Source organism: Carcharhinus amblyrhynchos, chromosome 2 (assembly GCF_965287045.1).
Source record: "Carcharhinus amblyrhynchos chromosome 2, sCarAmb.v2.hapA, whole genome shotgun sequence".
Taxonomy (NCBI): Eukaryota; Metazoa; Chordata; class Chondrichthyes; order Carcharhiniformes; family Carcharhinidae; genus Carcharhinus; species Carcharhinus amblyrhynchos.
In genome coordinates this window covers 5,494,446-5,508,774 of record NC_137325.1, presented here as the reverse complement: position 1 = coordinate 5,508,774, position 14,329 = coordinate 5,494,446, and the positions used below count along the sequence as shown (strand labels likewise).

General features: G+C 46.4%; 1 protein-coding gene across 1 annotated transcript in view; it reads left to right on the top strand.

Annotated features, from left to right (window-relative positions):
• The window catches only part of drosha (drosha ribonuclease III), a 150,519-nt gene that overhangs the window by 97,171 nt on the left and 39,019 nt on the right, over positions 1–14,329 (top strand). Inside the window, exons 26-29 of the mRNA XM_080201532.1 lie at positions 5,233–5,338; positions 7,322–7,463; positions 9,056–9,138; positions 10,862–10,965. Coding sequence (XP_080057658.1) covers positions 5,233–5,338; positions 7,322–7,463; positions 9,056–9,138; positions 10,862–10,965 — 435 coding nt within the window. The remainder of the gene's footprint in view (positions 1–5,232; positions 5,339–7,321; positions 7,464–9,055; positions 9,139–10,861; positions 10,966–14,329) is intronic.

Here is a 14,329-nt window from a genome sequence, read left to right as displayed (position 1 = left end):
GAGGAAACCCACGTAGACATGGGGAGAATGTGCAGACTTTGCAGACAGTGACCCAAGCCGCCCCAAATAAACCTGGGTTAAGGAAAAGACTGGCCTCAGTTTCATTGTTTCCTCAGTGTGTAAATGGTGACTTTAGTATCGCACAGGGTGCAGAGGAGTATTCCCAGGCTCGAACCTGCGATGAGGGAGTTGAGTTACTGTGGAGATACGGAAAAGTTAAGATTGTTCACCTCAGAGCAGAGAAGGGTAAGGCAAGATTTGACTGAGGGGTTCAAGGTCATGAATGGTTTGGATCGAAATCTGTCTGGCTTGGAAAAGGGTTGGAGAGAGATTTTGGTTACTGGATAAAGAGCCAGAGGTGACATGAGGAACATCTCCTGTAACTAAATTTCTCAGCCAAAGAATTCCATTTGCTGATCAAGATGCTGGAATCTGAAACAGAAAATGCTGGAAAATCTCAGCTGGTCTGGGAGTACCTGTGGAGGGAGAGAGGACACATTTGCTGATCCTGATCCAGGCACTGTCACGTTTCAGCTATGTCTGAAATTCATCGATGCCTCTCATGTAAGGAGAGGCGGTGGCCTGGTTGTATTATCGCTAGATTATTAACCCAGAAACTCAGCCAGTGTTCTGGGGACACGGGTTCGAGTCCCATCCCATCAGATGATGGAATTTGAATTCAATAAAAATTATCTGGAATTAAGAATCTACTGATGACATTTGACTATGGTTTCAGAAAAAACAAACCATCTAGTTTACTAATGTCCTTTTTAGGGAAGGAAATCTGCCATCCTTACCTGGCCTGGCCTACATGTGACTCCAGATCCATGGCAATGTAGTTGGCTCTCAGTTGCCGATGGGCAATAAATGCTGGCCAGCCAGCGACACCCAGGTGCCACGAATGAATTTAAAATTCCCCAGTGCTGTTTGGGGAAGTTCACTTTGTACAAACTGTCGTGCGTGTAAATAGGCCATGCAATACTGGGGAAGCAATAATCTTTGACCGACTTGCGCAACACACATGGAGAAACATCAGTGCGGTTCTGAGGATCACAGTGCTGGTTCATGAGGCTGGCGTTCTCAGCGTCTTGTTGTAAGGCCACGAAACATGGATGATTTAAAGAAGCTCAACAGTTATCATCACCGGGGAAGGAGCGCGTAAAAATCCAGCCTTGTTTAAAGGGAAAAAAACCCCAAGGCTTTGCGATTTCAGTCTGCTGCATCCATGCTAATTGTATGTCTTATGAACGTTAACTAAGCAGATGACAAAATGATTGTGCTTTGTTGGCCCTCCCATCCCTCAGCTGTGATTTGAGCCATGGGTTCAGACATCAGCCATGTCCGTAAACCTCAGTCCAAAAGCATTAAGAAACGACTAAAATGCGAGAGCTGCTGTATGCATTACTTACTTGGGAAAGAAAGAGATTGATTTTGTTTACGGTTTGGACCCATCAGAAAGTACGTTTTCCATATCTTAGTAATTCTATTGAAATAGTAATAAATCATTCTCAGCTCCTGCGTGCAACACAGACATTTGTTTATTCTGCTGTCAATGAATCTTAATTGCATCAAAAAGAATTCCAAAGTTAGCTGATTTGTATGTGTGGGTAGAGGTTAGGTATTGTACAGAGCTTGTTGTTGAAAGCTTCTGTGGGAATTTGATGGATTGATAATGCAGAATTAAAACAAGTTTGGAGAGAGCTGGGGCGGGGTCGCCAGCTTTGGCTCAAGGCAGAGGTCCGTAACTTAACCAAGGTGACGTGTCTCTAGAGAGAGAGAGAGATGTCCTCTCTTCCCACGACGCGCACCTCACAGCTGACAAAGTCAGCTAGCTTTGTCAGAAGTGTGTGTGGCGAGAATGTTCCCTTGATGCATTTTGGGAGAACTAACAAGGCAAGGGAATATATAGTGAATGGGGCGGCACGGTCGCACAGTGGTTAGCACTGCTGCTTCACAGCTCCAGAGACCTGGGTTCAATTCCTGGCTTGGGTCACTGTGGGTGAAGTTTGCACATTCTCCTCGTGTCTGCATGGGTTTCCTCCGGGTGCTCTGGTTTCCTCCCACCGTCCAAAGATCTGCAGGTTAGGTTGATTGGCCATGATAAAATTGCCCCTTAGTGTCCTGGGGTGCTTAGGTTAGAGGGATTAGCGGGTAAAATACGTAGGGATATGGGGGTAGGGCCTGGGTGGGATTGTGGTTGGTGCAGACTCGATGGGCCAAAGGGCCTCTTTCTGCACTGTAGGGTTCTATGGATCATCAGATACTAGGAGATACCAAGGATCAGAGGGACCTTAGGGTTCATGTCCATAGATCTCTGGTAGCAGGAGAGGCAGATAAGGTGATTAAGAAGATATATGGGATACTTGCCTTTGCTAACTGAGGCACTGAATAAAAAAATGGAGGTTATGATGGAGCTGTAGAGAGCACTCATTAGGCCATAGCTAGAGAACCTTGATAGAGGAAGGATTGAGAGGGTGCAGAGGAGATTCACCAGGATGCTGACTGTAATGGACCATTTCAGCTATGGAGAGAGGCTGGATTGGTTGAGTTTTTAGCTTCCTTGGAGCAGAGAAGACTGAGGGGACCTGACTGAGGTGTATAGAATTATGAGGACAATAAATCGGGTGGATAGAAAGAAATTTTTCCCCTTAGTAATGGAGCCATTAACCAGAGGGCAGAGATTCAAGGGAACGGGCAGGGATTTGAAGAAAAACATCTTTAGGCTGGTGAAAATCTGGAACTCACTGCCTGAAAGGGCGAGAACCCTCACAACGTTTAAGAAGTATTTAGATGAGCACTTGAGACACCATTGAATACCATAGCAGTGGGCCAAGTGCTGGAAAATGGGAATCAGTATAGATAGATGTATGATGGCCAGCGTGGACACAATGGGCTTTCTGTGTGAAACACTATGGGCAGGATTTTATAGCCTTACTTGTCCAGAAACTGTAAAATCCCACCCGAGGTCAGTGGACCTTTCCGTTGTCCGCCCCTTGCCCGCTCTGATTCCCGTGGTGCGCGGGATGGTAAAGTTCCGATGTATGACTCTTTGGGCCTAGTTTTACCATTGCGTCACACTCGTTTTTGGCCGTGAAAACTTGGTAAAGCCGGGCGTGTGGTGAGTAGCGTAATCCGCGCCCACCTCCACGTCGATTTCCCCCCCCCCCACCTTTTTACCAAAGCCCAAAAATGGCTGCAATCGGGACTGTGCCCGAAACGGGCGCAACAGTCACTTAAATGTATTTGCCTGTATTTAAATTGACTTAATTGGCTCCATTGCCCTACTTTACCGGCACTTCCCCCTTTACCACCGCGTTCGTCCATCCAGATTCGGGGCAAAATAGACACGCTCCACAGAAGTCCGATTTGGGCACTCCGGTTAGTCAGGGGGTAAGTGCTGAGTGTCCGATGGCTCTCTGCTTGAGATCAGTGACGGGAAGTGGAGGGGGTCCGCTGCCACTCTGCCTGAGGTCGGGGGGGGGGGGCACCATCTGTCTCAGTGGGGGGGTAAGAGGGTCAGTAATGGAGTGGGGGTGGAGCAATATCTGTGGTGACCAGGGGAGACATTATCCTGGGGATGTGGCAGGCGAGCATTATTCTATCATTTTCTCTTGCGCATTTAGAGGTGCCAATCGCAGTTGCAGGATTTTGGGCACATTTAAATCCTGCCCGCAGACTTGTGCAGCGCGATTCAGACTCGCTGATATTTTTTCAGACAGAGTATGTATGGGGGTGCCTGGGAACGGGTCTAAAAGTTGGATCTGAAACACTCCCAGCCTCAAGTCTGCCCAGCACTTAGAATCAAAATGGCAAAATTGGGCCTGATGACCGTGAGCATGGAACATGGAATATCCGGCTTTCCGCTCAGCTTTGGATCGTCGTACGTGGTGGAGGCCACAGATCGAAACGTTTTTACAATCCAAAGATCACAAGACAGACTCGCTCAGTAGAGGGGCAACGAGGTTCCTTCCACTGGGAGGTGGTTCAGGACACTGGCTTTTGATTGACTCTGCGTTGAGTCAGAGAACATAGAGCACAAAATTAGAGGGAAAAAAACTGCAGTGGGGCATTGGTGCATGGCAGGGCATTGGTGCACGGTGGGGTAGGGTTTTGGGGCGCGGCGGGGCATTAGGTGAACTGGATTGCCCTTGGAAAGAGCCAGTGCAGGTGGACCTGATGTGTTCCTAATCTTGTGTGATTCTCTGTAGGTTATAAGGATTCAGTGAGCCCCGAGTTTTCCTCTACAGAGAATAAAGTGAACAATTATTATTCACTCTGCAGTGTTCAGTTTTTTGGTTGTTGCAGTCTTTTTAGGATTCTGTTAAAAATATGGCTTTTGCCATATACCACTGAACCAAGGGAGAAGCTCATTTGGCTTCCTGTGAGTGCTTTAGAATTAGAGAATCCCCGCACCGCAGAAGAGGCCATTTAGCCCACCAAGCCTGCACCATCTCCTCGTCAGAGTACCTTATCCAGGCTCTATCCTCGTTACGTCATGTATATATCCTGCTAAACCACCTAACCGATACACCTTTGGACATTAAGGGCAATTTAGCCTGGCCAATCCACCTAACCTGCACATCTTTGGAGTGTGGGAGGAAGCCTGAACACCCAGAGGAAACCCACGCAGACATGGGGAGAATGTGCAAACTCCACACAGGCAGTGACCCAAGGCTGAATTCGAACCCCAATCCCTGATGCTTGAGGCAATGTAAAACATTACTGGTCTCTGCTCATACATTAACACTGACCTTTGCACTCGTCTGCCCTCTCCCCTGACCGGAAATGTTGACCTTCCGGCTGGTCACGTTGGTGGGATCTTCCTGTGCTGCTGGCGGCACACCCCCTGCCGCAGGTTTCCTGGCAGCGTGGGGTGGAGTGAATGGAAAATTGCATTGTCAGCTGTGGGATCAGAAGATGCCGCTACCGGCCGATTGCGAGCCCCCTCCCTCTGCCAGAGAATCTCTGTGAGGTTGAGTTGGGTAAATTGGTCTTTACAGATCAGAGGGGTACGGCACAAAGCTGTGCTCCACCGACATCATCCAGAATACAGAGAACTGACTTCCAGAGGTTGTGAAGCTTTTGCCCAATAAGCAGTTTTGATCTTGGCTGTGAAGATCTTGGCTCGCGAGTGATTACACAGATCCAACAGAATGTGAACGCTTTTCAATTTAATTTGTTGTTTGCTTGGCACTCATTGATTTTTTTTAACAATATTGATCTGTCTTGCAGGGGTCACAATCAGAGGATGGAATTCCTTGGTGATTCTATAATGCAGCTGGTCGCCACGGAGTATTTATTCATTCACTTCCCTGACCATCACGAAGGCCATTTAACGGTGAGACACACAAAACTCATTGCCCTTCAATTAAAATGTTGTTTAAGAACTAAGCAAGTCCTTTTTGTATAAACATACTCCACAAAAATAGACTGTGTATAGTCTGCACGTTATCCCCATGTCTGCCTGGGTTTCCTCTGGGTGCTCCGGTTTCCTCCCACAGTCCGAAAGACGTGCTGGATAGATGCATTGGCCATGCTAAATTCTCTGTGTACCCAGACTTGGGGATTTTCACAGTAACTTCATTGCAGTGTTAATGTAAGCCTACTTGTGACGCTAATAAATAAATAGGCCAGGATTTTAGATCGATTGGGTGGGCACAGACAAGATTTGGCAGGGTGTGAAATTGTGTGAGAAGGTGTTGAACAGTGAGAGTTGGAAATACACTCACTGACAGTCGATTTAGCTCGTTAAGGGGCCAATTGAATGCAATCGAACGTTGCCCGTCTATTTAACCTTTGGTGGACAGGCCAGGCAGCCTTTTCATTTTAACAGCAAACAGGATCTGGGGTGGGGCTGAATGGTCAGGGCTGAAACAAAATTCGCCCCTGCCTCACCGCAGCACTCAGCCTCTCAGAGCACGTTTCACACTGCGTGGCCATTAATGGTCCAGGTAGACAGCAACCGTGAGCACAATTCAAGTCCGATGTTGCCCCTCTGGGCCCACCAAGAGCCCGAGGAGCAAAAGATTCAGACCGTAGTTTTTATTAATGTGATTGACATGCTCTCCAGAAGGTTATACTAAACTGCCTTCATCATCTATCATAGAATCCCCACAGTGCAGAATGAGGCCATTCTGTCCATCGAATCAGCACCGACTCTCTGTCAGAGCATCTTACACAGGCCCTATCCCTATATCCCCACATATTTACCCCGATATCATGTATAAATATTGGACACTAAGTGGCAATTTAACTAACCATTGTGCTACCATCTTGAACTGCAGGAGCCCATTGACTTTTCTGGAACAATTTGTTACAATTGAGTGGTTTGCTGGGCCATTACTGAGGGTTGCTCAAAGTCAATCACATTGCTGTGTGTATGGATTCACGTTTTGATTTGATTTATTATTGTCACGTTTATTAACATACAGTGAAAAGTATTGTTTCTTGCACGCTGTACAGACAAAGCATACCCTTCATAGAGAAGAAAAGGAGGGAGTGCAGAATGTAATGTTACAGTCATAACTAAGGTGTAGAGAAAGGTCAACTTAATGCGAGGTAAATCCATTCAAAAGTCTAACAGCAGCAGGGAAGAAGCTGTTCTTGAGTCAGTTGGTCCACGACCTTAGACTTTTGTCTCTTTTTCCTGATGGAAGAGAGAATGTCCGGGGTGCTTGGGGTCCTTAATTATGCTGGCTGCTTTGCCAAGGCAGTGGAAGTGTAGACAGAGTCAATGGATGGGAGGTTGGTTTGTGTGACGGATTGGGCTATGTTCACGACCTTTTGTAGCTTCTTGCAGTCTTGGGCAGAGCAGGAGCCCATACCAAGCTGTGAGACAACCAGAAAGAATGCTTTCTATGGCGCATTTATAAAAGTTGGTGAGAGACGTAGCTGATATGCACCTAACCAGCACGTCTTTCAGACTGTGGGAGGAAACCAGAGCATGTGGACAAAACCCACGCAGACACAGGAAGAATGTGCAGACTATACACATATTTTCTCCCACAGTCCGAAAGATGTGCTGGTTAGGTACATTGGCTGTGCTAAATTCCCCCTCAGTGTAACCCGAACAGATGCCTGAGCGTAGCGACAAGGGGATTTTCATAGTAACTTCATTGCAGTGTTAATATATGCCTACTTGTGACGCTAATGAATGAACTTTTTAAACTTAACATTCGATGGGCCAATAGGGACAGGCGATAAATGCTGGCCATACCAGCGACGCGCACATCCTGCAAACCAATTAAAGAAATGATTGAACACAATAGACGTGATGGTGGGAATGATAATGACGTCCCACTGTGATGTGGTTTCTTTCTAGCTCTTGCGGAGTTCCCTGGTCAACAATCGCACTCAAGCCAAAGTGGCGGAAGAGCTCGGAATGCAGGATTTTGCCATCACCAATGACAAGACCAAGAGGCCTGTTGCGCTCCGCACCAAGACACTGGCCGACCTTTTGGAATGTGAGTGCGTGCCCTGCCCCTGTGGTGTCAGAATGTGAACATCACGTTCTGTCAGTGTGAACACCATTTTTTCAATCAATCTATTCCACAGCAAAGTTTTGTTCTCATTTATTTTGCCCGCCTATTAACTAATATCCCCGTGTCTCGGTTTGGAATCCTTATCCCAGCTTGTGAAATCACAATCGCAATGTTTAGGGATGAATTTTACAACCTGGCTGTTCCCAGGGTAACACCTGTCAATGCATGAAAACGCTAGAAAACAATCCCTATTTTCTCCTTTTCTTGCATTGAGATTGAGTCTCCCCCCCCACCCTGTTCCCCAGGTGACACTAGCTTAATCCCACAGAAGATGTGCCGGTTAGGTGGATTGGCCATGTTAAATTGACCCTAGTGTCATGGAGATTCGGGGGGTAAATGTGTGGGGTTACAGGAATAGGGCCTGGGTGGGATTGATGTCGGTGCAAACTCGATGGGCTGAATGGCCTCTTTCTGCACTGAAGGGATTCTACGAGTGACACCCAGCAAATGAGAGTGTCTGTTTGACAGAGAGAGCTTCTCTGATCCTCTGGCGATGTGGGCCGGGGAGTTTTCCCAGTTACTGACAGAGGCTGATGTTAGGCGGGAAAAGTGGCTTTAAAGCCACGGATGGTGCTGGTGACCTTTTCCTCCATATCTGTTCTCCTGGTGCGCGCAGTGGCTGGGCTTCACACCATTCTGTCGCCGTGCCGCTGTGGATGGATGTCTCGATGGGGTAGTGGTGGTGCAGGGTGAGTGTGTGTGTGTATTGGGGGGGGTGGGGAGAATGATTCCAGTGTATGGCCTGATAAAGATATGTAAATATATTCATATGAGTTAACGTGCCCTATCACTGACGGGGAGAGGGGTGGCAGTGAGGGGCAATCAGATATTAAACACGACTTTGCCCTTCCTGTGAAACTTTCGCCAACATGAACAGAGTGAGAAATCCTGGCCAATCAGCAGGAGAAGTTACTTCACTGCAGTATCGTAGTGAGGGCTGGAAACTATTGCTATGATTGTTGTTAATGAGACACCGTTCAGTGCGGGTGTCAAAATGACAGATTACACCAAAGCAACATTACCTTAAAGACATAGAATACTTGAACTCATCTTCTCTGGCCAAACTTCCTGTGAATGGATCTGTACACCTTTTTTAATTAAATGCCATGCATGGAACAGATGAGAGATTAAACGTAATGTGTGCTCAATGTTAAAAGTTCACACGGTGGCACAGTGATTAGCGTTGCTGCCTCACAGCGCCAGGGACCGGGGTACGATTCCTGGCCTGGGTCACTGTCTGCATGGAGTCTGTACACTCTCCCCGTGTCTGCATGGGTTTCCTCCTGGGTGCTCTGGTTTCTTTCCACAGTCTGAAAGATGTGCTGGTTAGGTGTATTGGCCTTGGAAAATTCTCCCTCCGTGTACCTGATCAGGAGCTGGAGTGTAGCGACTAGGGGATTCTTGCAGTAACTTCATTGCGGTGTTAATGTAAACCTCCTTGTGACACTAATAAATAAACTTTACAAACTTAAGAGTGCATCAGCGTTAAAAGTATATTTTTATATTTCATTTAGCGTTCATAGCTGCACTTTATATTGACCAGGATTTGGACTATGTTCGCACCTTCATGAATGTATGCTTCTTCCCAAGGTTAAAGGTCAGTACATATCATTAGTTCAGTGAGAAATTCTTCACAAATTGTCTCCCCTTTGGGTACCAGCGCTGATGGGCAGGGGGGTTGTGGGAGGAGAATATTTCACCCTGAATTGTGCTGGGAGTGTTTTCCTTTAGCTTCTGCAATAACTGTTTGCATGGAATAGTTTAGGTTAGAGGGTCATAAGAACATAAGAACATAAGAAATAGGAGCAGGAGTAGGCCATCTAGCCCTTCGAGCCTGCCCCGCCATTCAATAAGATCATGGCTGATCTGTTGTGGCTCAGTTCCACTTTCCCGCCCTCTCCCCATAACCCTTAATCCCCTCTCTTATCAAGAACCCATCTACCCGCTTCTTAAAAATATTTAGTGAGGCAGCCTCCACCACTTCAACGGGCAGAGAATTCCAGAGATTCACCACCCTTTGAGTGAAGAAGTTCCTCCTCAACTCCGTTCTAAACCGCCTCCCCTTTATCTTGAGGCTGTGCCCCCTAGTCCTACTGTCTTTTTTGAGCGGGAAGAGTCTCTCCACCTCTATCCTATCCATCCCATTCATCATCTTATACGTCTCAATGAGATCTCCCCTCATTCTTCTAAACTCTAACATTAGATTGGTTCCACTGGTCGGTACCACATTGAGGGCTGAAGGGTCTGTACTGCGCTGTAATGTTCTATGTTCTATGTCACCGTGAACCAGAGCAATTTAACAGCGTTCTTTGCATTGTCACCTTCACTGTACCTTGTTGCCGTTTAATTCAACTGGAAGTGATTGCCCAAAAAAAACTCTTTTAACCATTTAATGGATGGATTAGAGGGCACAGCCTCAAGATAAGGGGGGAGCAGTTTAGAACAGAGTTGAGGAGGAACTTCTTCACTCAAAGGCTGGTGAATCTCTGGAATTCTCTGCCCGTTGATGTGGTGGAGGCTGCCTCGCTAAATATATTTAAGTCACGGGTAGATAGGTTTTTGGTAGGCAAGGGGATTAAGGGTTATGGGGAGAAAGTGGGAAAGTGGAACTGAGCCACTTCAGATCAGCCATGATCTTATTGAATGGCGGGGCGGGCTCGAAGGGCTAGATGGCCTACTCCTGCTCCCATTTCTTATGTTCTTATTTACACCCAGGAAATTGATTCCACAGACCCCATTTGGATTACTGTCAGCAGTTTTGGGCCCCGTATCTAAGGAAGGTTTAGCTGGCCACGATTGAATTGTGGAGCAGACTCAATGGGTTAAGTGGCTTAGTTCTGTTCCTGTGTCTTATGACCTAAGATTTATCCCTGAACCGACATCACACAAAATAAACAGGATATCTGCTCATTATCACATTACTGTTTGTGGGAGCGTTCTGCGTACAAATTGGTTACTGTGTTTTGACATTGACTTTTCTGACTGTAAAACAATTTGGGACACCTTGAGATTGTGAAAGGTGCTGTAGAAAAGCAAGCCTTTTTTTGGTCTTTACATGTTTCCCAATATAGTAGGGCTTTCCATTTCCCTGTAGTGAGCTTTGTTCCCTGACGGTGCTGTGTAAAGTCAGCGGTGGACCGGCTGTGAAGGTACTGGATTGTCTGTGTCTTCACTAACTCTGTCGGAATACAAAAGCTGAAATGTTGAGTGCACAAAAGGTGACAGTAAACTGAAGTAATTAAATGTACAAAGTCTGCACTTAACTTGGATGACACGCTCATGCTTTAATTTTTAATGACCTCTCTTTTGTATCGGTGCAGGAGTTTATCCTGAACCAGGATTGGAATGACCCCAAATCTCAGCTACAGCAGTGCTGCCTGACCCTCCGAACAGAGGGGAAAGAGCCAGACATCCCTTTGTACAAGTGAGTTTTATATGTGGCGTGAGTGGAATTATTATTTTGTTGCAGGCGTATTTTCTGTGCAGATCTTTGAAAATGTTACAATTTTGTCCGGTCTAATATCCTTCTAATGGGTTCAGAAAGGCTTGTGCGCCTGTATTTATATTCTGTTATTAGTAACTAGAGCTCCTATCGCAGTTATTTCGCTTTTGATATTTTGGCATGTAATGTTAGGATATAGAAACTAGAAGCAGGAGTAGGCCACTTGGTCCTTCGAGACTGCTCTGCCGGTCAGTACTGCTGCCTCACAGCACCAGGGACCTGGGTTCAATTCCCGGCTTGGGTCACTGTCTGTGTGGAGTTTGCACGTTCTCCCTGTGCCTGCGTGGGTTTCTTCCGAGTGCTCCGGTTTCCTCCCACACTCCAAAGATGTGTTGGTTAGGTGCGTTGGCCATGTTAAATTCACATTAGTGTACCCGAACAGGCGCTGGAGTGTGCCGACTAAGGGATTTTCATAGTAACGTCATTACAGTGAGAATGTAAGCCTACTTGTGACTAATAAATAAACTTCATTTTTTTTTCCACCTTGTCCCCCATATCATTTGACTCCAAGAACTATACCTAATTTCTTTTTGAAATCACACAATGTTTTGGCCTCAACTGGGCCGAGAGGTGGCGGATGGAGTTTAATGCGGAAAAGTGTGAGGTAATTCACTTTGGCAGGAATAACAGATGTGTAGAGTATAGGGCTAACAGTAGGACTCTGAATAGTGTTGATGAACAGAGGGATCTAGGTGTATGTGTACATAGATCCCTGAAAGTTGGGAATCAAGTAGATAGGGTTGTTAGGAAGGCATACGGTGTCTTGGCGTTTATTGGTAGGGGGATTGAATTTAGGAGCCGCAGCGTCATGTTGCAACTGTACAAAACCCTGGTGTGGCCGCACTTGGAGTATTGTGTGCAGTTCTGGTCCGCACATTACAGGAAGGATGTGGAGGCATTGGAGAGGGTGCAGAGGAGGTTTACCAGGATGTTGCCTGGTATGGAGGGGAGGTCCTATGAGGAGAGACTGAGGGATTTGAGGTTGTTTTCGTTAGAAAGAAGGCGGCTAAGAGGGGACCTTATTGAAACATATAAGATGATTAGAGGTTTAGATAGGGCGGACAGCGATAGCCTTTTTCCTCGGATGGAGAAAACTAGCACGAGGGGGCATAGCTTTAAATTAAGGGGTGGTAGTTATAGGACAGATGTCAGGGGTAGGTTCTTTACCCAGAGGGTGGTGAGGGATTGGAATGCCCTGCCTGCTGCAGTTGTAAATGCGCCTAGTTTGGGGGCGTTTAAGAGATCCGTGGATAGGTTTATGGATGGAAAGGGATTGGTTTAGGTTAGAGGGTCATTGCTTTTTAATTGGTCGGCGTAACATTGTGGGCCGAAGGGCCTGTTCTGCGCTGTAATGTTCTATGTTCTATGTTCGACTACACTCTGTGGTAGCGAATTCCACACATTCACCACTCTCTGGGTGAATTTCTCTTGCTTCAGTTCTAAAAGGTTTATCCCTTATCTTCGAACTATGACCCCTAGTTTTGAACTTCCCCACCATTGGGCACATTCTCTCTGAATCTGTCCTGTCTATCCCTGTTAGAATTTTGTAAGTTTCTGAGAGCCCCTCACATGGAGCCTCTATGGGGAAAGTGTTGGTGTCGCTTGTCAGTTTTCCTGGGAAAAAGATGCAAGTCCAAAGTATTGCAGCATGGACTGAGGCTATTCAGCCCATTGTGTCTGTACCAGCTCTGAGTAATTCACCTCCTACCATCCCTCTCAGCTTCTCTCCGTAATCCTGCACATTCGCCCTTTTCGGATAATAATACAACTCCCTGGATTGAAGCTGCCTCCAGCACACACTCAGGCAGTGCATTCCAGACCCCAACCACCCGCTGCTCGATAAACTTTCTCATAACGTTGATGGAAATGATTAATAAACTATTCACCGGTACTTTGTGAAGTTTTTATAATTCCAATCCACTGAAGATGAATTAACAGTGAGAAATGAGGAAATAGATGGATTTCTTTCCCATATTGAAACCTCACTGATGGGGAAATTTAGACTGTATGGCACATCAATAAAGTCTAAACAGACATAAACGTTTTTACTCTGGGCTACATTTGTACATCTTAACAAAATAAATGACTTTAAAATCCTTACAGCACATAACTGGAGACTTTACCTATCAAAGATGTTGAGCTTGAAGGATTAATTGTTAGTGAGTGTGAAATTCAGACGGTGGCACAGAGATTAGTACTGCTGCCTCATAGCGCCAGGGATCTGGGTTCGATTCCCAGCTTGGGTTGTTTCTTCAGAAGAAACTCTTCAAAATGCAGCTAATGAAAATAGAACAAAACTTACTCCCGTTTATAAATCTAAGAAAGGGTTTAATAAAGAAACATCATTACTCCAGCCTTGGGTCTCGCCCTGGGCCACTCCAAGCTCCCCACAATTCTACATAGTTCCTTATTTATAGGAATCAGCTGGTCAGCTGACTATTACATCACTCTGTAATTGGTTCCATGTTTTACTGGGTCACCTGACTCTTACATCTTGTTCCCATTGGTTACGTTACATCCAATAAAAAGTTGTCACTGGTTACATTCTAACATGAGTCACTGTCTGTGTGGAGTTTGCACGTTCTCCCCATGTCTGCGTGGGTTTCCTCCGATGCTCCGGTTTCCTCCCACGGTCCAAACGTGTGCTGGTTGGTGCATTGGCCATGCTAAATTCTCCCTGTGTACCCGAATAGGCCGCAGAGCGTGGTGACTAGGGGATTTTCACAGTAACTTCATTGCAGTATTAATGTAAGCCTACTCCTGGCACTAATAAATAAACTTTAAAATTCTGAAGTGTCCACTCTAGCATTTTCTTCTGGCCAATCTCCACCCTCCATAAACTGGAGATCACCAAAACTGTGCTGCCCTTATCCTAACTCACCTCACATCCTTTAGCCTACATTCATTGACCTCTACTGGCTTCTTGTAGAATCATAGAACCCCTACAGTGCAGAAGAAGGCCATTCAGCCCATCGAGCCCACACCGACTACAACCCCACCCAGGCCCCACCTCTACAACCCTATGTATTTATGCTGTTAATCCCCTTGATATTAAGGGGCAATTTAGCATGACCAATCCATCTAATCTGCACACCTTTGTAGGGTGGGAGGAAATCAGAGCAGTTGGAGGAAACTCGCGCGGACACAGGGGGAACATGCAAACTCCATGCAGATAGTCACCCAAGGCTGGAATTGAACCCGGGTCCCTGGCAGTGAGGCAGCAGTGCTAACCACTGTGCCGCCGTGCCGGTAGAAACCTGTCCTTGCTTTTACTGCTCCCTACCTA